General features: G+C 48.7%; 1 protein-coding gene across 2 annotated transcripts in view; it reads right to left on the bottom strand.

The window, feature by feature from the left end:
• Positions 1–20,797, bottom strand: part of HIP1 (huntingtin interacting protein 1) — a 154,438-nt gene extending 133,641 nt beyond the window's left edge. Inside the window, exon 1 of one of the 2 annotated variants that reach the window (XR_008992192.1) lies at positions 20,604–20,796. Coding sequence is in view for 1 of the 2 variants with exons in the window: in XM_036887297.2 (XP_036743192.2) it covers positions 20,604–20,723 (120 nt within the window). In the remaining variant the exon portion in view is untranslated. Of the gene's footprint in view, positions 1–20,603 lie in introns of both variants that reach the window. The other variant, XM_036887297.2, reaches the window with a different exon arrangement.
• Between the last annotated feature and the right edge of the window lie 567 nt (positions 20,798–21,364).

Raw genomic sequence — 21,364 nt, forward strand, 5'->3', positions numbered from 1 at the left:
CTGCTCCTTCAGTTCTTTCTAGTTTACAGTAATTCATGTGACCATGACTGAACATAGGAAGGAGGAAGTTGGACTAAGGTGGTTAATCAAATTATTCCTAGTCCTATAAGGGTAATTCAAAAACCAAATGAATAATAAGGGCAACAGCTAACATTTATTGAGCAGCTACTATTTTCCTGGCATAGTGCTTCACCGTTTATACACAAGGTACCTCATTCAAATCCTTCCAACACCACAATGGAATCAATGGAATAAGATACTGCAGGGGCATAGTCCCTTATCCTAAACTCTTGGGCCACATGTGTTTGGGAGTGTAGAGTTTTAGGGTCTGGGCAACACCCACCCATCAAACACAGTAACCTTTGTGGTGTAGCTCATGACCATCCATTCTAAGATGGTGACCCAATACGAATGTCAACAGCTCAGACAAGTGCAGGTCCCATACCAAACAGAAAAGAACTGTAGGTTCCCAGGGCTGGGGGATTTCAGAATTGGCAGAACAGGGATGGCGGCCTGTAGTATTATCATGTAATTTGCCAATGGGGAAACAGGCATAGAGTGACCCAGGCCCGCTACCCCAGGTGATGAAGACTCTCCTATCACTTGGTTTTTATTTCCCATTTCCCATGACAGAAGACATTCTAAATATATCCAACTGGCACTCAGAATAAATGAAAATAGATTTTCAAAACTCTGGGCTCTGAGCTGTTCAGGAGAAGACCACACTGTCACTGTGATATGGCTACTGTCTTTCTAGGCACTAGAGGAACTGTTTTCTTTCCATAAAAATATCATTAATGCCACTGGCTCAGTCCAGTCCACTCAGTCCCAAGTTTTGTCTCTACCGAGGCCCCCAAAGGGATCTCTGAGTGGTCCAGGTTGCCCCCTGTGACCCAAGGACACCCTTAATTGCTCAAATTTCCTTTCATTACAAGTCACACTGAAATCATCTACAAGCTGACTCGAACACCTCTGACCCTATAAACATGTTTAGCCCGTTTGCCTCTCTGGTTAGAGGAGTCCTGCTCCCCACTGTGCACAGAGAGGCGTTCTCTCATTTGCCCTGTATTAGTTTCCTGTTTGGAGGTTTAGAATTAAGTTGAGACTTTCAGTGCCAAGCAGCACCAGCTTATGTCATCTTCACGATTCTCAGTTGTCTTATAAGCCCCTGCCCACTTCTCACTTGCCCCTAGGAGGATGGGACCTAAGCAGTACCTCCTGTATAGAGTAAGTGGTGATTTGCAATTGGCGGGAGAGTTGTGGATTAAATCAGGGGCAAGTATACAGAAACCCAAGCAAGCCAACAAAGGCAAGTACTCCATGAATGACAAAAACTTAAGCAGTAAAGAAAAGATATCAAAGTACACTAGGGGCTCAGCTGCCCTGCCCCTGGCATTTACAGGGTCATGACAAGGTTGGCTCTAAGTACACAGTTAGAGCCCTGGAGGGAAAGGAGGGACAGCTTGTCACGGAGATGGGGGAGCACACTAAATTAAAGCTAGATCTTTATCTTCCAAAACGGCAGGTTTGCTATAATGGCTCTTAAAGAAAGCAGTTTAAAGAATTGAAATTGGTTGCTTCTGGGATGCAGGAAATGTTTTGGGAAAGACAAAGTGCAGGGCCAGGAAACTGCTGGTTTTTAGTGAAAAGCCTGTATATCTGTCTGACTCATCACTATGTAAATATATTACCTTCAAGGAACATAAAATCACACAACTAGTCGTTGGCAGAGTCAAACCCAAACTCGTGTCTTTCTCTCCCATCTGCATCCCTGCTTCAGACTCTTTCTAGACTGGACACTTCTCCCTGCATGCCTTCCATCACCTTAGCTGTCATCTCTGAGACAGCCCTGGCTGCCATCTCACAGCCAGCCACTGTGCTACAATGTCTTTCTTGAGGCCTTCGACCCAGAAATGCACACTCCTCCAAGCACGCAGCCCACCTCAGGCCCTGTGCGAAGTGGGCCAGCGCGTTCAGGTCATGGTCCAGGGAAACACCTCCTGAGATCTCCCGGTAATCCTTCCTGGGGCTCTGCACATCACCTGCACACCTCAAAACCAGGGCCTTCCCAGGCTATTACCTCATCCAGATGACTCTCAACTCAGGCCTCATTAGGATGGAGATGAACCAGGAGACCAGGACCCATTAATTTACTTAGCCAACAGCCACATACCTGCCAAACAGTACACTAGCCCCAGAATTTAGATGTTACTAAGTACCAGTATGTAAGAGCAGGTCTTTCTGAGTGCTCACTAAATGGAAGGCAATTCACTGGGCATTATTCATGCATTATGTAATTTAATCCTTTTAACAACCCCGAGGTAGGTGTTTTTATTACTGTAGATGCTCTTTCAATGGCTCTCTATTAACTGATTCAGATGAATCTATGCCTACCAGCACCTCTGTAAAGCAGTCTGAAGACCAGGCAGGTGAACTGCCTGGCTCTAAAGTCCATACTCATAACCTCCACAGAGCCTTGGGACACAACCTGGACCCAGACAGAAGGTTGGGTCTGCCTCAGATTTGGGCAATGACTTGTGACTTTCCTCTAAGAAACCAGATTCAGAGATGACACCTCAGATAACTACAGGAACCAGGGAGGTAAGGTCCATGCATGAAGCCGGCTGGTAGAAGCCAACAGGGAGTGGTGTGGAAAACCAAAGCATTTATGCCCTAGCTTCAGGTTGCAGATTTATTTTAAAAATTGAAAGAAACACATCTGTGGTTGCTAGCTTGAATCTCTTCTCCCTCTTTTGGCTCTAATATTCTCTAAGTTGAATAGATGTAGAGCAATCATCATGCAGCAGCTGCACCCAAAGGGGCGCATTCAGGCCACAAGGACTGTAGGAGAAAATAACCTTAAGGGCAATAAGATACGTGTTTTAATGACACCAGCATAGGCAAATATTGTCCATCAGGTAGGATAAATGCAAGAGGGTGGTCTTGTGATAAAACAGTGTGGCAGGAATGGGATCTCGTCCTGGTCTAGTATACCAGACTTTCACCCCCCTCCTTGTGGAGTTACAGATGGGTCGATATATAGGGCTACGGGAGGTAAATGCACTGGTCATTAAGATAAATTAAAACTTCCCTCTTACCTCCTGGACATTTTGGGTACCCTACCATGACCTTTGGGGGCCATTCAGCTGTTACTCCAGGAATACACAGGAGGCCAGCTTCCAGGCCTTTCCCCCAAGGTGCCAGAAGGGCGAGCCATTGCTGGTACATGTGTCAAAATGTCCAGGGCCAGGTCCATTCAACAGTGTCTCCAGGGCTTAATGCAGTAGGGGCTGGCAGCAGGATGTTGCTCTGCTGGCCATATCCTGGCTTCAACAATTATATAGGAGAGGCAGCAAGGTCTGTGAGCATATCCACAGGGCTCAAAGCTCCTTTACGTGGCTTCTCATTCAAACGCCACAGCACTGTCCATAGGTGAACTGACCGACCCTGTAGACTACTGGTGTCCAACTTCAGGCCAGATTCCAACAAACCATTGTATCTCTCTATCATGCCTGCCCCGGTAGGACTATATGGTTCATGAAATTTCCACTTTATTCCTAATTGCTGCACCCATTGTAACACATGTCCAGTAAAGTGGGTGCCTTGATCTCTCTCAATCACTTGCGGCCGGCCGTAGGCTACCCAGAGACCCTCCAGGCCCCTCTTGGTGGTTTGCTGATCTGCACGATGTGCAGGAAAAGCAACCAATAGTCCAGTAGCCGTGTCCACACATGACATGGCATCCTGGTATCCTTCTGATATGGGCAGAGGCCCAAAAGAGTCTATTTGCCACCTGTACTGGCCCCCTTACTATTGTCCCATGTTGCTGTAGGACTTCGTGTAAGTCCCTCTTAGAGCACACAAGGCATTCCTTCTGGGCTCTGCTGACTTCTTCAAAGGCCAATAGCAAGCCCCACCTAAGGGCTACAGCCCACATTGTCTTTTGCCCTGTGTGCAACAAACACTGGTGTAGCCATTGGGCCACATCAGAGGCGGGCTTTCCTTGTAGCCAGCACACCAGGGCCAATGTATCTGCTTCATCATTCCCTGGGGATGCCAAAGGCAGATGGCCAGTCACATGATATACAGTAACTGTCTTAGTCTGACCAGAGGCCCACAGGTCTTGCCACAACTTCTGCCCCCAAAGGAGCTAGTGACCAACCATCCAGTTGGCATGATACCATGTCAGTAGCCACAGGGTCAGGTCCCGATAGATGGCCCAGCTGTCAGTACAGACAACTATGGGGGAAGGCTTCTGGGTGATCACGACCCATACCACCCTCAACTCAGCCCATTGACTGCTCTTCCCCTCTCCATCCTCCTTCCATATTGTCTCAATCTTAGGATGGAAAGCCACAGCCTTCCACTTCAGGGGCTGCCCATGACTAGAGTTGTCTGTGTACCAAGCATCTTCAGGTATAGGGGCTTTTCCCTCCTGATAAGGAGTCTCGACTACTAATGGTCCAAAAGCAAGTTCTTCCTGCTTTCCACTGGTATAGGTCACTGGCCCCAATAAGCATTGTGGTTCTCCACTTAAGGGGCTAGGAGAGAGGGCGCTGCGCTGCTGTAAACATGCGCCCCATTTGGCCAGTATAGGTGTCTGAGTCACGCCACTCTGTGGCCTCTGGGTCCAGTCTCGCACCCACCCCATGATGGTATAGGTGGTTATTACCTTGGTTGCAGCTGTTCCAGCAATGGACTCCGTAGCCAGCAAGGCGTGGTACATAGCGGCCAGTTGCTTCTCTATCAAGGTGACCCGGACCTCTGCTCCTTTCCATAGTTGTGACCCGAATCCAATAGGTTGGCATGCCGTTCAAGACGCTGCCAAAGACCCCATCCATAACCATCTTCGGTTACATGAACATTTAGTTCACAGGGCCTTGATGAGTCCATTACATTCAAGGCCTGTACGGCCTTGACTGTCCGCCTGGCAGCAATAAAACAGCTGCACATCTTATCCCAGTCCCACCTGATGCCCTTTTGTACCAACCGGTATAAAGGCTTCAGAATATAAGTGCAGGATAAACACTCTCCAGTAGCCCAAAAGACCCAGAGTGGTATACTGCCACAGTGGTAGGGGTGGGGAAAGCCTGGACCTTGTCTGTGACTGCTGCAGGAACAACTTTAGTTTTACCCGACCAGACAACCCCCAAGAACTTCAGACAAACCAGGTCCCTGTACCTTGGTGCTCTTCACAGCCCATCCTTTTTCCTGTAGATGTTGTAACAGTCTATCAACTGCCCCTTCTAAATCTGAAAGAGAATCAGATGTGAGCATAGTATCATCAATGTAGTGATACCACCTCACTGTTTGCAGTTTCCTCCATGTGGCCAAGTCCTGGACTACAAGTCCATGACAGAGGGTGGACTGTGGACATATCCCTGTGGAAGGACAGTGAGTGCCCACTGCCAGCCTTCCCATGTGAAGGCAAACTGTTCCTGGCTTTCCTGTGCTATGTCAATAGAGAAGAAAGCATTAGCAAGGTCTACTACATAATGATACGCTCCCAGTTCGTAGCTGAGGGTGTCCAGAATGTCTGCTATAGAGGGGACAACAGCATGCAAAGGAGGTTTGACTTTATTCAGTTCCCTGTAGTCTACGGTCACACGCCAGGAGCCGTCTGGTTTTCTCACTGGCCACACTGGGGAATTAAAAGGACTATGAGTGGGTTTTCTGATGCCCACCCTCTCCAACTCCTGTAGAGTTTCTCTAATTTCCTTGTGCCCCCCAGGTAATTTATACTGCTTAATGTCTGTCACCCGCCAAGGTACAGGCAGAGCTACAGATGGGTGCTTAGCATGTCCCCTCAGAATTGCCTTTACAACACATACCCTCAGTCTGAACTCACCTGCAGTGATCTGTAACCACAGACCCTGCAGGAAGGATATCTACCCCCAAAATATATTCAGGGATGGGAGAAATGTACATGGTATACTCCTTTGGGGGTAAACACCCTATCCCCGATGAGATTTGGGCTTTCATCACTCTTAACTGCCTTTCCCCCATAGCCATCTATCACAGCAGGGGCCCTGGAAAAATGCTCAGGGTTGCCATGAATCAAAGAACACTCATCTCCTGTATCCACCAGCACCAGGACATGTTGTACATTCACAGGGGACCAATTAACTGCTAATTCTACATGTGGCCTCTGGTCCCCACCATGTCCCCCAAGGTGGGGACTTTGACCGTCCCCCTCAGTCGAACCACGATGCCCAATCACCCTCCTTGGGAATGGGGACTCAGGTGAATCCTGAGTACTGTCTCCCAGGAAGTTTTGCAGGGACAGAGGCCAGGCATGAGGCCTTGACTCTGGTTTCCGTGTCCTGGACCTCAGTGGCTGGAACTGCTGCTCTGGCTTTAATTGGTGCCACAGTTCTAACAACACTCTATTGGGCTGCCCATCAAGATTTGCTTTCACTACCCTGGCCTTTATCAAATCAACCCACATCTGGGTCCTCGAGACCTTCACGGGGACTTTTGCACTTCTCCTTTCGGTCGTTGCCCGTACTTCCCTCCGTGCCCTCATTGTTTCAACCTCCCCCAGATCTGCTAAAGTATGAGTAGCCTCCGTTATGGGTTGCCCTAGGTGGGGGGCAAGAGTAGTCACTAGGGACCCAAAGAGAGCTGTGGGAGCTGTATGCAGCACCAGGTTTCTCATTCCTATAGTGAACACCCCTTCATCAGGGCCCTGGGGTTCCATATTATAGATTATGTTTTTCATACCCAATTCCCGCAGTACCTGTTGCAGCTCTGCATATGTTATCTAACTACTGGGAAAATATGGTAAATCAGCCTGATTAGGCCAAACTATCCTGATGGCAGCTGTCAGCCATTCCAGTAGTGTCTGATTCCCTGAGATATGATGGGAATTTTTTAACTGCTGCCAGAGGGAAGGGTGAGTCGTCAGGGAAGCCATTCTACTCATCTCAATACCTGACACAACAACGTTTTCCACCCCCATATCCCAGAGATGTAAAAGCCATGCAGGCAGAGATTCTGACAGCCTCTGCCTATATAGGACACTCATGTCCACCAGCTCATCCTGGGTATAGGAGCGGAGCATGGAGTGCTCCACAACCTGGGGAGGAGGCTGCTCCTCCCACTGAGGGGCCTGCGGTTGTTTCGTTTTTATTTTCTTAATTACAGCTGGGCAGGCCTTTACAACAGGAGAAGACGGTACCCCTGCCAGTGGCCTGGGTAGAGATCCGCCAATAGCCCCGCCTCCTCCTTTTCTTCCTCAGGCTCCTCCACCAACCGCTCCTCCTCCACCATTTCCGGGGCTGAAGGCACTACTCTTTCCTCCCCTTCCCCAACGGCCTCCTGCAACCGGTCTACCCCCTCGCCACTAAGGAACCTTCTAGGATCGTGACCTGCCTTTTCAGCAACTGTCTCTCTTCTTTAACAGCATCCCATAGATTATCGCCCGACTCCCCCAAGCGATGCTGAAGTGTGTCTCTCTCCTGCCTGAGTCCCTCAATAATCCTCTCTTTCTCCTGTATAACATCTTCCACTATCTCGATGAAAAGAGACCCTACAATGCCAGCTGCTACATGGCCCCCTAAGGTCTCCAAGCAATCTTCCAACTCACGGAGGGCTAATTCTGCAGCTTCCGGTGTTTCCACCCTTCCCCATTTCTGGGGAAGGCCCCACCCCTCTAGGAGGTACTTTACCATACACCAACTCCCCACTAAGGGTTCCCAAGTTGGAAGTGGCACAGCTGGGGGGATAATAACAGGTGAAGTGGCACCCTCTGCCGCTGCATCTGCTGGGGCCTCCCCACCATCCACAGGAGCAGCCCTCCCAAAGGTCGCACCCATTATGACAGATTTCAGGTTCAGAGGCACCCTGCGGACTGCCGCCAGATGTAAGTCCAGGGAGAGGAAATCCCGGGACAAAATACCTCTAAAAACCGAAATCAGTCAAAGGGAAAAATAAAGTTTAAAACCCATTTATTGCTCACAAACTGCAGTCCTGAACCGTCTTTCTCCTCTGCTCTGGAAGAAGCCAGCAAGCAAGCAAACCAGCCCCCCTCCCCTTAAGCTCTCAGGTGCAGACACGCCCTGGGTTGCCCAGGTAATTACCCATTGACATGGAGATGAACTTCTCTCCACCCCTGAGGATATGCAAATACACTAAAGCCAGGTGAGATATTCTGAAAATGTTACAATTTTACCCACAGACTTGATCCAAAAAAATTTTTAAGGTTAAGTAAATTATATCTGTGATCCTCAAACTTGGAAATGCACCAAAGAACTCCACGGCCCAGCAAGAAAGAATATTTTGAACAGGCTGCTATATTGTTTTTCCAGGATAAAACTTCTCTGTGAGTTAGTGCTAAGTGTGGAAATCCAATGTTTTATCTATGGCCACAATAAAGCATGATAAAATAGCAAGTTCTTCCAGGTTTAAAATGGTGGCCTGTGTCTGTGCAGCGAGGCACTGGCTCTATTAGGGTTCTGGCCCTAGAACACAAGTTACCTGTTATCATCCTGTATTAGCTCTTATCACTACTGTAACAAATTACCACAAACATAGCAAACATAGCAGCCTGAAACAACGCCCATTTCCCATCGCATCATTCTGTAGGTCAGAAGACCAACACTGGCCTCACTGGGCTAAAATCAAGGTGTCAGCAGGGCTGCATTCCTTACTGGAAGCTCTGGGGAAAAAATCCCTTTCCAGCTCATCCCATTTGTTGGTAGAATCCAATTCCTGGCAGTTAGAGACCCAAAGTTCCCATGTCCTTGCAGTGCGGGGCTGTCCTTAGCTCCAAGAGGCCTTGCATGTGGGCCCTTACATCTCAGAGCCAGCAATGGCACTTAGAATCCTTCTCACACTTGGAATCTCTGTGCCGCAGCCCTCTTCTACCTGTTTTCAAGGGCCTGTGTGATTAGACTGGGCCTACCTGGATAATCCAGGCTATTCTCCCTATCTTAAGGTCCTTTATTACATCTGCAAAGTCCCTTTGCCACAGAACAAAATACGTTCACAGTTGGATATGTTGATGGTGGGATGTGGGGAGCATACACTATTCTGTCTACCACACCCCACGTCTCACTTCTACACTGCCAAAGGGAACCCATCAGGCCACTGTGAAACACAAAGCAAACACAAATCAGGAATACTGGCTCCCAGGCCACTGGCTCTGGGTGTACCATACCTGGACACAGCAGCCTCTCTCTGCAAATTACATCCCTCCCATGAATTATCCACTCCTAAAGCACACACGCCTTTATCCTACCAGTGTTGCCAGAGTTGTATTTCAATCCAAAGTGACACAGATCATATACATTCATCATAATGTTGGGCACTGGCCTTGAGTGGGAACTGGTCCTATTCCATTTTGTTACAGCAACAATCAAATACAATCAGGTCCTTAATATGCATTATTAGTTTATTCAACATTTACTGAGGTCCTACTGGGTGCTGATCAGTGTGCTTGGGGTGAGGCCTACAAATAAGGCCAAGCTACAGGGAGGCTTGCAGTCTGGGACAGGACAGATACCCCAACCAATGTGTTAATACAGAAACACACAGAGGTACCATCAAATAAATGAGCCTGTAAGAGTCAGGGAAGACTTCCCAGAGGAGCCATAAGAGGTGGGACTTCAAGGATGTTGAAGAGTTCGGTTGGTGGGCAATGCGGGGAGAAGAGCTCCAGGCAGAAAAGAATGTGCCACCTGGAAAAACACAGAGGCATGGGGCTCCGCGCGGCAGGAATGCAGGGGAGTGGTAGGGGCTGTTGAGGCTGGTAAAATTTGGGCTGTGTGCTATGCCAGGGGGCTGGGTTTCAGTTTAGAGCAATGCAGCATAAGCAGAGGTTTTTAAAATATGGAAAGGTACCAGCAGTTGCACCTTTTAAAACAGAATGACAGCCAAGGAAAGGGTAGATCTCAAGAGGGTGGAGACCAGAGGGCAGAAGGCCACACAGGAGAGTTAAGGCTTGAGGCAAAGGCCTGAAATAAGGTGGAGGCCAGGGTGAAGAAATGGGAATACAGAGAGCAATGGAGGAGACGGGTACTCTGTGTCCAGCTGCAGGGGTACGGAATGGAGGGGTATCAGAAATGACTGGGAAGATTTCTGCTTGAATGGCCAGGGAAGCTTATAAATTGAGATTCTCTAAAACTGAGAGCAGAAGAGACCGAGCAAGTTTGAGGCAAGAGATGGAGTTCAGGTTTTGGTTGGGTTGGGTTTTTTCTTGTCAGCTGCAATGGGCTGAGTCTGTGCAGAGAGGGCCTATCCTGGAATAAGGATGTTAAGGTAAGCAGATCTCAAGTCACTTCCAAGCGTGAGTCCAGGAGGTGACGTTCAATAGCAAGTCCCAAGACCCACCCACAGCTACACCACAGAGCGGGGCTCTCCGGGGCCCTTTTTCTCCTGTGGACCCAGACTCAGGGTTCAATCAGGGTTCAGCATTCAGAACTGGAACCAAAAATGGCTGACACACATTCAGTTCTTTATTCAAAATATTTTATCCTTCAGTCCACAAACCCTTAACAAGAGCTGCTTGGGGCCAGACACTGTGCCGGGAACCTGAGGTTACAAAGATTAATAAGGCACTTAACGTGTATTTTTTGCAACATGCCTACAATTCTAAGCCCAGAGGAGCCCTGGGTGGACCTGTTATTCCAAGGGGAGGTTGCCCTGGATCTCTGCTCAGAGAAGAAACCACACGTGCCTGTATGTCTCTTTCGGAAGAATATGGAAAGTGGGAGGGAAGAAGATAACATCAGATAAGACATACCCAAGGAAACATACCCAAGGAAAATCAAACAGAAGAGGCATCTGCTTCAGGCCCAGCATGGGAGAAGTGACACAGGACAGAGGGGTTAGAATGTAACACATGCAGAAATTGCCTCACCTAAGAGCTGTCACTGTGAGCTGGCCCCAGGAACCACACAGCCAGAAGGAGACCTCCAAGGATCACTGTTAAAAGGTCAGTGTTTCCAGAGAAGACAAGTAGTGATTCTACAGCATCTTACTACGCTGATGGACAGTGACTGTAATGGGGATTGTGGGGGCGACTTAGTGAAGGGGGGAGCCTAGTAAATATAATGTTCTGCATGTAATTGTAATGATAACAACAAAAAAAATTAATAAGACAATATACATCCTAAAAAAAAAAAAAATATATATATATATATATATATATAAGGTATAAGGGGCAAGGAATTTTATTTTATTTTTTATTTTTTAATTTTATTTTGGTATCATTAATCTACAATTACATGAAGGACATTATGTTTACTAGGCTCCCCCCTTCACCAAGTCCTCCCTACATACCCCATTACAGTCACTGTCCATCAGCGTAGTAAGATGCTATAGAATCACTACTTGTCTTCTCTGTGTTGCACAGCCCTCCCCGTGCCCCCCCACACTATACATTCTAATCGTAATGCCCCCTTTCTTTTTTTCCCCGCCCTTATCCCTCCCTTCCCACCCGTCCTCCCCAGTCCCTTTCCCTTTGGTAACTATTAGTCCATTCTTGGGTTCTGTGCTTCTGCTGCTGTTTTGTTCCTTCAGTTTTCTTTTGTTCTTATACTCCACATATGAGTGAAATCATTTGGTACTTGTCTTTCTCCGTAAGGGCAAGGAATTTTAAAGTACACGTGTAAATTACACATGGATGTGTAAATATATTTATAAACCATATGTAAGCCTGTTTTTAAAAGACCTAAAGTCTACTCTTATACATATATAAAAAACTCATACACATATGAGTTATATATATATATATATAAAAACTCTTGAGAAAAATTTTTTCAAAGCCAACATAACAGTAAACTAAATAGCTCATGGCATATTAAAAAATTTAAATGGAAAGATTTGGGTTAATTATATTTATAATTTCTATCAACATTTTAAAAAGAAAAAAACAAGCATTTTGATAATTTTAGACATTGTAAGTGTATATAGCTACTGTTATGTATACAAACACATTTAAAAAAATATCAATGGAACATAGGCATACTAGTCTCTCCTCAGATTGTATTCTTTTAAATAAATGTACAGATATTACTTATTTAATGGTACAAGCATGTGTGCACGTATGCATACTTCTCTGAATATATCTGTAGGACATATTCTTAGAATAATTTACTTTTCATAGATTGTGCAATTTTAACAGTATTGTCAAATGGCCCTCCAAAAGATCATGTAAATGCACACTCCAATCAGTAGTATTTGACAGGCATGTTGACCTATACCCTCTGCAATTATTGTCTATTATCAAATAAACATCCAGGTCTTCAGTTTTATTCAAATGTGCATCTTTTGTGTCTAGAGGCACACTTTCTTCTCTCACTCTCTCCTTTAAGAACTTATTACAACTTTGTTTTGTACGTTACAGATATCCTGAGCCTTAGTGGTATAAAGTTAGATGGTGGGGCAACTTGCCAACTAAAGATGGAACTATAGACTCACTGCACTAAGGAAGGTAGACCCAAGGCATGAATGAATGGAAGCTGAGGGAAACGTGCTAAGTGTGGGCTAACGATAGGTCTCAACATCATGGCTATATGTTACAGCAGTTCTCGGAATATGCTGCTTATATATGCACAATTCATAAACGAAAAGCCTCCTACTTCTAACGCAGCCAACAGAAGTGCTTTCCACGGGGAGGATGGATTTGAGAGAGGCCTCAAAGTAGCAGGTTATTAACCTCCTCAGGACACTGCTATTCTCTAGGAGAAGGGTTTTGCTTTTTTTTGTTTTATCTTTTGCATTTTGAAATGTAATATAGAGGAAAAACTCCTCAGAACAAACATGTCCCACTTGAGGAAATACCATAAGCCATCACCCAGGCCAATAAACAGATGGCTGGACCTCAGCAACTCCCTCTGTGCACTTTCCCAATATTAATCCAAGGTTAATCTTTATCTGGACTTTTATGGTAATTACCCTTTCTTCTTTACAGTTTTAGTGACTAAGCAACACCCTTTAATACCAGTTTAGCTTTGTCTGTTTTTTTTTGAACCTGATATAAATGCCTTTGTTTCACTCAACATTATGTTTGTGAGTTTATTCATTTTCACTGTAGTTTATTCATTTTCACTGTTGGAACAGTATTACACGAGTGTACCACCATTTCTGTGCCATTGTCAGTGGACTTTCAGTCTGTTTCAAGCTTGTGGTTCACAAAATATGATTATGAATAGTCTTCTAAGTATCTTTTGGTGCATGTGTATGCGTTTCTTTCAGGTATATATAGCCAGCAGTGGAACTGTTGGGTTATTGGGTCCATGTACCTTCAATTTTAGGACAATACCAGGCTGGGTTCCAGTGTGGCTGCACCAGGGTACAGCCTTTCAGCACAGGAGCATTTTCCCTGCTTCACATCCTTGCCCATGCTTGGCACTGCCAGGGTTTTTTTCCTTCATTTCTATTTCATCCTGATGGACATACAGTGGTATCTCGTAATTTTAATTTGCATTTCTGATTATTAGTTAAGCTGCACACCTTTTCATATGTTTAACTGGCCATTTGTTTATCCTCTTTTGTGAAGTTCCTCCTGCCTGTTTTTGGGTAAGTCATCCTTTTAAGTTGTTTACATAGTCTAGACTGAGGCCCTTTCACGGTTATATGTGTTGCAAAAATCTCCCAGGAGGAATTTCAAATGTCCAAATAAATCAACTGGAAAAGACTTAGGGAAAAAAAAAATTTCTCTCTACCTTTTCTTAGTTACCAGCTCCACATGGGGCTTCAGCTTTAAAGGAAGATACAGAAAGTAAAATACACATTTGAGATCAGACCCACCAGGTTGAAGCCTCAGCTCAGCCACTTCCTGAGTGCTTCTGGGCAAATCACTTAAGCCCTCTGAGCCCCAGTGCCCATACTTGAGAACTGACCACAATCACTTATTTATTGCACGGTTGTTCTGTGGCTGAAAGAGATTATGTATAAACATGATTTATAAATGGCAAACAGTGTTAGCTGTTGTTAAATCCAAAGCAATTGGCCACACTGGCTTCCTGAATGATCCAGGCCAGTTTCCTGAGCTGTCTCATAGTGCTAATAGCAGAGGCTGTGGCAGAAACCTTTCAGATCCCAGAAAATCCCCTTTCTCCCACTGTCTAAGCCAGAGGATACCTTCAAATCCCCACTCCTCCCCCACAGGGTCAGACTGTACTGCCCAGAAGCTGGGAGCAGGGCTCCTTCCTGCCTGCCCAGGCAAGAAAACAGGAAACAGCCCCTACCCTGCCAGGAGGTGGGGCTGACAAGTTCCCCTTCCCAGGTGGGCATCTCTCCAGGCCATGAGCCCTCTGGATGCAGGAAAAGCACTAGCCGCGCGTTACACAAGGCTGCACTCCGCCCAGGCCTCCTCTGTGCTTTGTCCACAGGTAGTGGAGTAAGTGGACCAATGGTTGGGGGAGCGTAAAAAGGCCCACATCAGTGCCTCGCAGATGTGCCAGGCAAGGAACCCCTTCAGTGCTCAAATGGGGGCTGGGAATCTGCTCTCCTGGGCCACATGGACTCCTCATTCCTAAGGTGCAGCACCATCCATTCTGGAGCCCCATTCTATGCATAGCGGGCATTCGGGAACACTTTTTCAAGGGAGCAGTTGACAGCTCAGAAGAAATGGACACCTTACTCCACAGAGTTATTTAAGCTAAAATATTGGAGAGCTGCACAGACTCTCAGAGATCTTTTCCAGCCTCCCCATTTTGAAATGAGAAATTCAGTAGCAGAACCAGATTTGCTCTCCTTCTGGGGAGTGCTCTCATACTACTCTGCTCTCATCCTGAAATCCCTTATGCTCTGCACCCCAAACTCCAGCACCTGAGGGCCACTGCCACCAGCCACATCCATATGCCTGGGACACCAGGCCAGTCTCTCTCCTTTCCTGGCAATATCTCGCAGTTCAAAAAGCCCTATGTGAAACAGAAAACAGCCCTGGGGAGTCCAAGACCATGCCCTAGGAATGTTTATAAAGCATGCTGAACTTTACAGAAATTCAAATAATCGGCCTTGAGCCCTAGTTCTTTTTCCAGACTCTGCAGGCTCTCTCCCAAATGGTTTCTCCAGCCTCGCTCTCAGGAGCTGGGCGGGAGCTTCCACCGTACCTGGGTGGACAGGCCCAGCACACAGGGCAGGTGCTTAGTAAGAATTAATCACTGGAAAAATCAAAGGACCCAGAGGGAGAAACTCCAAAATGTGCAAAGGAAAAGTGTCTGCAAGTGGAGTCCTGCCTGCAGCACCCAGGCTCCCTGAAGATCCTCTAACTGCTTCATATTCACAGCTGGCAAAGAGGCTCTGGTGCCTGCCTGCCTCATGCAAAAGCTCCCTCACTGTCTGAGGCCCAGACCCCAGAAGCTTACAGCCTGGAAGGGAAGCCAATGCCGGCTGGAGTAATGCAAGAGAAATACAGTAACTCTCTGGAATACATGATCTGGCTGGGACCAGACGGCAGGAGCTGTCTAGTGGAGGGACACAGTGGAAGGCCTGAAAAGGATAGGGACCAGGGACCCTGATGGTGCCACATCATGCAGAGTCTCTGGGGAGCCAGCAAATGTTCTTGAAAAAAAAAGAGTTACAGGAGTGTATTGGGCTTTCGAGACAATCCATCTGGCACCAAGCTATTTGGAAGACAGGGAGGATGGGGACTGCGACAATGCAGGCAAGAGGTACTAAGGGCAGAACAGTGAGACACAAAGGATGAGGCAACAAGAGAGACACCGCAGGACAGAGTGTGTCTGTGAGAGCAAAGGAACGGAGGGCTCAGAATACCACCAGGGAGATGACGGGGACCAGTGGAGACTATACATGGGCATCTGGAGGCTTGGGAGGCCCAAGTCCAACCAGGGCATGGTGCATGGTTTATCCAGGGGCAGATGTCTAATGGGAAGTGGTTGTACAGTCTAGGATGTTAGGAGGCAGATGTGGGGCGTCAGCATCACGGAGATGAGAACAGAAACTATCAGACGGAGGTGAGGACAGAGGAAGCGGACAAGGGGGGAAAGAGGAGTGCGGTGAGGAGAGCGCCTTGGGGACCCAATTAGTCGGGAGAGGAAGGAAGAACAGAGCCACAGGGGGCCAGGTGGTGATGCATGGACAGCAATCTTGTGTAGCCAGGCTCTGGGGCTGCTTTTCCTGGGTTTGAGTCCTAGGCTCTGACACTCACTTCAGAACCTTGAGCTGGTTATTAACCCTGCTAAGCCTCAGTTTCCTCTTCTGTGAAAGAGGGATTATAATTCATAAACTTGTTGCAGGAATTGGAAGCTGTGGCTCATGTGCAACCTTTACCATCTGCACATGGTCAATGGGGTAAATGTTGGCTATTCTATCAATGGGAGATCAGAAAAGTACAAAATCACGGTTCCACACAAAGTTCTTAACATCCCTTCTGTTTTTGATGCCAACTAAGGGGGCAAGCAAGGGATAAGAGTACAGTACCTTTTATGTTGGAAGCCATTCCTGCACAGCCAGGGTTGAGAACCACTGACTCTTCTGGTCCAACCCTAAAATTTTTCAGCCAGTGAACTGAGGGCTGAGCGTCTGCTGAAGATCGTGAACAAGATGGCTGAAACACCCTACAGCTTAAACATGGAGACAGGGACTTGGCCATCCAGTTTTGAAGACCTGGTTTCGCTGTTTACGCACTGTGTGACCTGAGACTAGTCACTTGACCTCTCTGAGACTGAGCTATTCAATATGATAATGGTTATAAGTCACCCAGCATGTCCCTAGTACCCAACAGCCCGCAATATTTGTTTCTGTGTTTTCCTCTCTAGAACCCATCTCTTGGCTCTTCCAGGATGTTACACTCTGTGGATTATGGCTAAGGGTTTATTTCCTCCTCCGTGTCTCCCCCTCGGATCCCAGTACTCACCTACCACAGAGCAGAGCTGCTCAAACTTTGGAATGCACGGCACAGCCAGGGCTCTTGCTCTGACTCAGTCCGTCCTGCGCTGCTAACTGCTCCAGTGGTGCCACATCGGGCCCTGTCCTCCGTGGAGAGGAGCCCACAGTGGCTGGTCCACCTCCAGGCTGACTCATGAGTTCCTCCAGGCTGGCCTCTGTATCTTACTCATCTCTGCGTGCACCCCTTACCCCCACCAATGGTATGCGCACATGGATAAAAAAATAAACAAAGCAGAGAGAAAACTATTTTGGGGCCAAGTACATACAGATGGGGTGTTTTGTTCCTCGGAGTGGCAGCTCTCCTGGTTCATTCCAGAACTGTTCTCCTGGCCAACATGAGGACAGTGTGGTGGAAGGGGCCCCAGATCTGGAACCTGGTGTCCTGGGTTTAATCCTGACCTTTCACTCACCAGTGGGTGGCCCTGCACAAGTTACCAAGCTCTCATCCAAAAAATGAGGGTGATATACCCAAACACAGTGCGGCCCCACCAAGCGGCTAAGACAAGCTTCATAAACTGTAAAGTGCTCTAAGCAAGGTATCATTATTGCAGCAGCTTTTTTGAGGAAAAGAACAGTCTTTATTTCCCTATAGCCTGAAGGGTGCTTGTGATGGGCTGAGAGGAGGGACACTCCAGGGGTCTGTTTGGACAGGGGGACTGTGGCAGGTGGGACCAGGGGTCCCCACTCTGGCCAGGACAGTGGCCATGTGCACTGTTGAGGATGAAGCTAGGAGAGCTGAGGAAAGGCTTCCTGGGGGCTGGCAGAAGTGAGGGAATGAGGCTGGTCTGAGGGCACAGGCAGCACACATGCAGGCCTGACAAGAAGGCAGGCAGAGAAATCAGAGTCCTCTGGTAGGCATGGGGCAGCGCTCCCAACTGAGAGTGTAGGAGACAAGGCTGGACTAGAGCTTGGGGCCACTAAGAAGAAACGTCAAGTAATTACAGGTGTGCGCTGTAGCCCGATCAAGTTACTGATGCAACATAGAGAAATGGTGACAGTACAGGGTAGCAGATGCTGGGGGTTCAAGGTGGGAGTGGCCAGTTCTGCTCCTCTCTCCACCTCAGCCAATTTGTCTCATCCACCCTCACCTCCAAATGCTTCCTTATGCCATTCCCCATTCCTGGAGTGCCCAAACCCCTCCTCTGCACTCAGCACATGCTAACTCATGCTGCCAGGTGGGGTTCAGTCCTGATGAGGACTCCCAACCGCCTCCCACCCCCACAGCCTGTACTTTGTGCATATGCTCTTGGTAATTATCATATTACCTAGTAACTCTTCTGTCCCTCTTCTGAAGAGTTAATTACAGCCCGCATGATTACTTACATGGTGCCTTCTGATGTCTCATCTCCCCAGATTATACCAAGAATCACTGAAATAATGCTCCACCATTTACAAAATGTCTTCACGCATATTATTTAATTTGATCCCCACAATAATCCTGTGAGGTATTATCTTTATTTTAAAATAACGAAACCAAGGCTTAGAAAAAGTTAAACAACTTGCCTGAGGCCACAGAGTGCAACCACATACCTGACTCAGACCTCTTCTAGCACCAATGCCAAGGCTCACTCTAGGACTCAGAGGCAACACAAGGCAGTGGTTAAAGGATAGCCCCACTTCCCGCTGTGTGACCTTGGGCAGGTTATTTAACCTCTCTGTGCCTAGATTTCCTCATGGAAAACGTGGCCAGTAACCACCTTCTAGGTCCTTGTAGAGAGTAAAGAAGGTAATACAATAAAGTTCTTAGAACAGGGCCAAACACAATAATTAGTTACAATTACCACGACCTTGGCTGATTCTTATGGTCTCTTAACTCATTAAAAAATTTTTTTTCTAATTCACTTTTATATCTCATAATACAGCTGATAGGCAGTCATTAAACAAAATTGATTTTTGCAAACTGACTTAACGATCAGTTTTAGGATTGGTCTCTTCTTTTCTTTACTCTCCTAGCCCTGCTGCTAAGTTTCAACAACAGAAACCTCTTCCCGCTCCAATCTACCTCCTCGCTCCCACCCCTCCCCCAACAAGCCACCAGGACAAATGTGGCCAATTAAGAGTGCTCTATAGAAAACCCTGAGCTAGACTCTTCTTGTTTGGCTGTCCCTGGATAGCGAGGGGACATGCCAGTCCTGGGTGGAAACTTTCATAAACCTACTTTCCATTACTATAGTGGGTCAAAGTTTTATGCATAGTTCTCTATCGCTCCAGTTTTTACTTTCTAGACTCTAGATGGAATGGGTTATCATAAAGTAACACCTATTTACTATTCTTCTCCATTCCAAAAAAAAAAAAGAATATTCACACTGTTTCCTGGAGCAAGAAGCCTCATCACGGGACCGGACAGCTAGTTGAGGCAGCAGCCCTCACAGCAGACAGGCAGAGGGAAAACTACATCTTTTCCGCGGTCCAGACCATAGATAAGAGAATAAGCTTTAAACCCAGCGGCAGTGAGCAGCCACCTCTCTCATCCCGCCTCCGGTGGGATGACCCAGGCAGGAGACACTCCCTACTTTACATCACCCAGACACACCTGTGATGGGCCAGAGACTTCCGGAAAGAGGAGAGGATGAAGCCCCCTGGGGTGAAAAGCTTCATTCTTTGCAGGATTCCATGCACAGAACATTCAGTCAGTTCCTCATAAACTTTACTATCCAAAACCCCAAAGCCCTTCCCTCCCATTGTAGTGTGTTTGGGGGGAAGGAGCCGAACACAGCAGGGGAACCAGCCTCTGGCAGTGGAGGCCCAGCTGGATCTTCAAAGGTTCCACTCAGAGCAAGAGTGAAAAACAAATCTGCTCCATACAACTTTGGCACTGGGATTAAAAGAAATTCTGTGCCCTTTGAAATGGATTTTGCATACAAACGAGCTGATGCACACCATAAACATGTCAGCTTTATTCAGCCAAATCAATATGCCAGGCATTAAAACTCTGAGGTAAAAATGGGCTGTGGCTTTTTGTTGACACAGAAATTTTGGCCCCCAGCCCTGGTCAGGATGGACAAATAGGGCAGTCTGCCTATTCGCTGCCAGGCACATCTTGGGGGATAAAACCAAAACTCCAAGTCAAGGCTCAGGGTACCCGTAGGCAGTCGCACCAAGTTCTCAATTTCTGCCCCATGCCGGCCCCCTCCTCCAGCCCCCATTTTCCAAGCTCGGCCACACACCGCATTTCCTACATTCTTTCTCGTCGTCAGACCCCTTCAGCCGGGCCCTGGGAGGCCGAGAGCTGCGGGTGGCGTGAGCCAAGGAAGGGCACCAGGAAGGAGGTGCTGGGGTAGGGGGCTGGGGGATGTCCGTGCAACCCGGAGTTGAGGAAAGGCTCCTTACCCTTCACATCTCCAACCCAGCGCCGCACTGTCCGCCACCACACTTGCATCTCCAAGTGGCCCCCACAATGCGCTTCCCCTGCCTAGGGGCTCCCCTTGTATTCGTCCCCCTTCCCTCTCACCGCCCCTGTGACCCCTCCGCTGCTCTGCCCCGTCGGGACCCGCTCCCCTCGCCACGCGGATCCTGTCGGCCCCTCGAGGCCGCCCGCCCTTTCTCCAGACCACCTGGGATGCCCTCGGATGCCCGACCTTCTCGGGATCGCCTCGACCTGCACGCCAAATGCCCCTGTCGCGGCGCCCTCACCCCGTCCTCCCCTGGGCCTGCAAGACCCCTTTTTCCTTCAAAGCCCGCCCGGACACTGCATCTCCTGGGATGCCCCAGCCACGCTCGCCCCGGGGTTCCCCGGTCCTCACCTGAGTCCGCTCGAAGCTCTCCCGCTCGGCCGCCTCCATCCCCGCGCTGACCCCGCGCCGGCTCAGCACTTTGGGCAGGGGGTTGGGTACCTGCTTCATGGAGCTGGCCATCCGGTCCATGTCGCCGCGCGGAGCGGAGTCACGGACGCTCCGCCGCCCCGGGATCCCCTCGGCGCCGCCCGCCCCGCCCTACCCGCTGGGATCCGGCACTAACGGGACGGCTACCGCCTCCTATTGGCCTGGAGCGCTGCCGCTCTGTGAGGCCCCGCCCTGCCCCGAGGCTTCCCCTCCCGCCCCCGCCTCTTCCCCCTCCCCCTCGGAGCCCCTCGGCGCGCCCTGCCCAGCTGGGCCCTCGGGACTGCGAGGTGTGTCCTGACCGGCCGGGAGGCCTGCCCATCACCGGCTCCCACCGCCCCCCCGGCGGGGGCGGGACAGGTCGGGGCCCGAACTGCCCTCTCCTCGCCCGCCCCGCCCCCAACGTCCTGCGCCCCCGCCCCTTCCCATGTCGCGCCCTACTGCTCCCGGCTCCGCGAGGTACCTTTGGGCGGGCTGGGGTCTGCGGTAGGACGGTCGGTCCTCCAAGAGGGGACCCTGGTACTCTTGGGAATACCTTGTTTACTTCTTTCGGATTGGGACTGGAGAGCGCGGGATGGCTGGCTCGGCGGCCGGGGCCCCAGGATGCGCCCCCAGGACCTGCTCCCGCAGGAAGGGCCCTCGTCTGCCAGACCTGATGGCCCCCACCCAGCTCCTCTGTTCCCGCC

The sequence above is a fragment of the Manis pentadactyla genome, chromosome 10 (genome assembly GCF_030020395.1).
Source record: "Manis pentadactyla isolate mManPen7 chromosome 10, mManPen7.hap1, whole genome shotgun sequence".
Lineage (NCBI taxonomy): Eukaryota > Metazoa > Chordata > Mammalia > Pholidota > Manidae > Manis > Manis pentadactyla.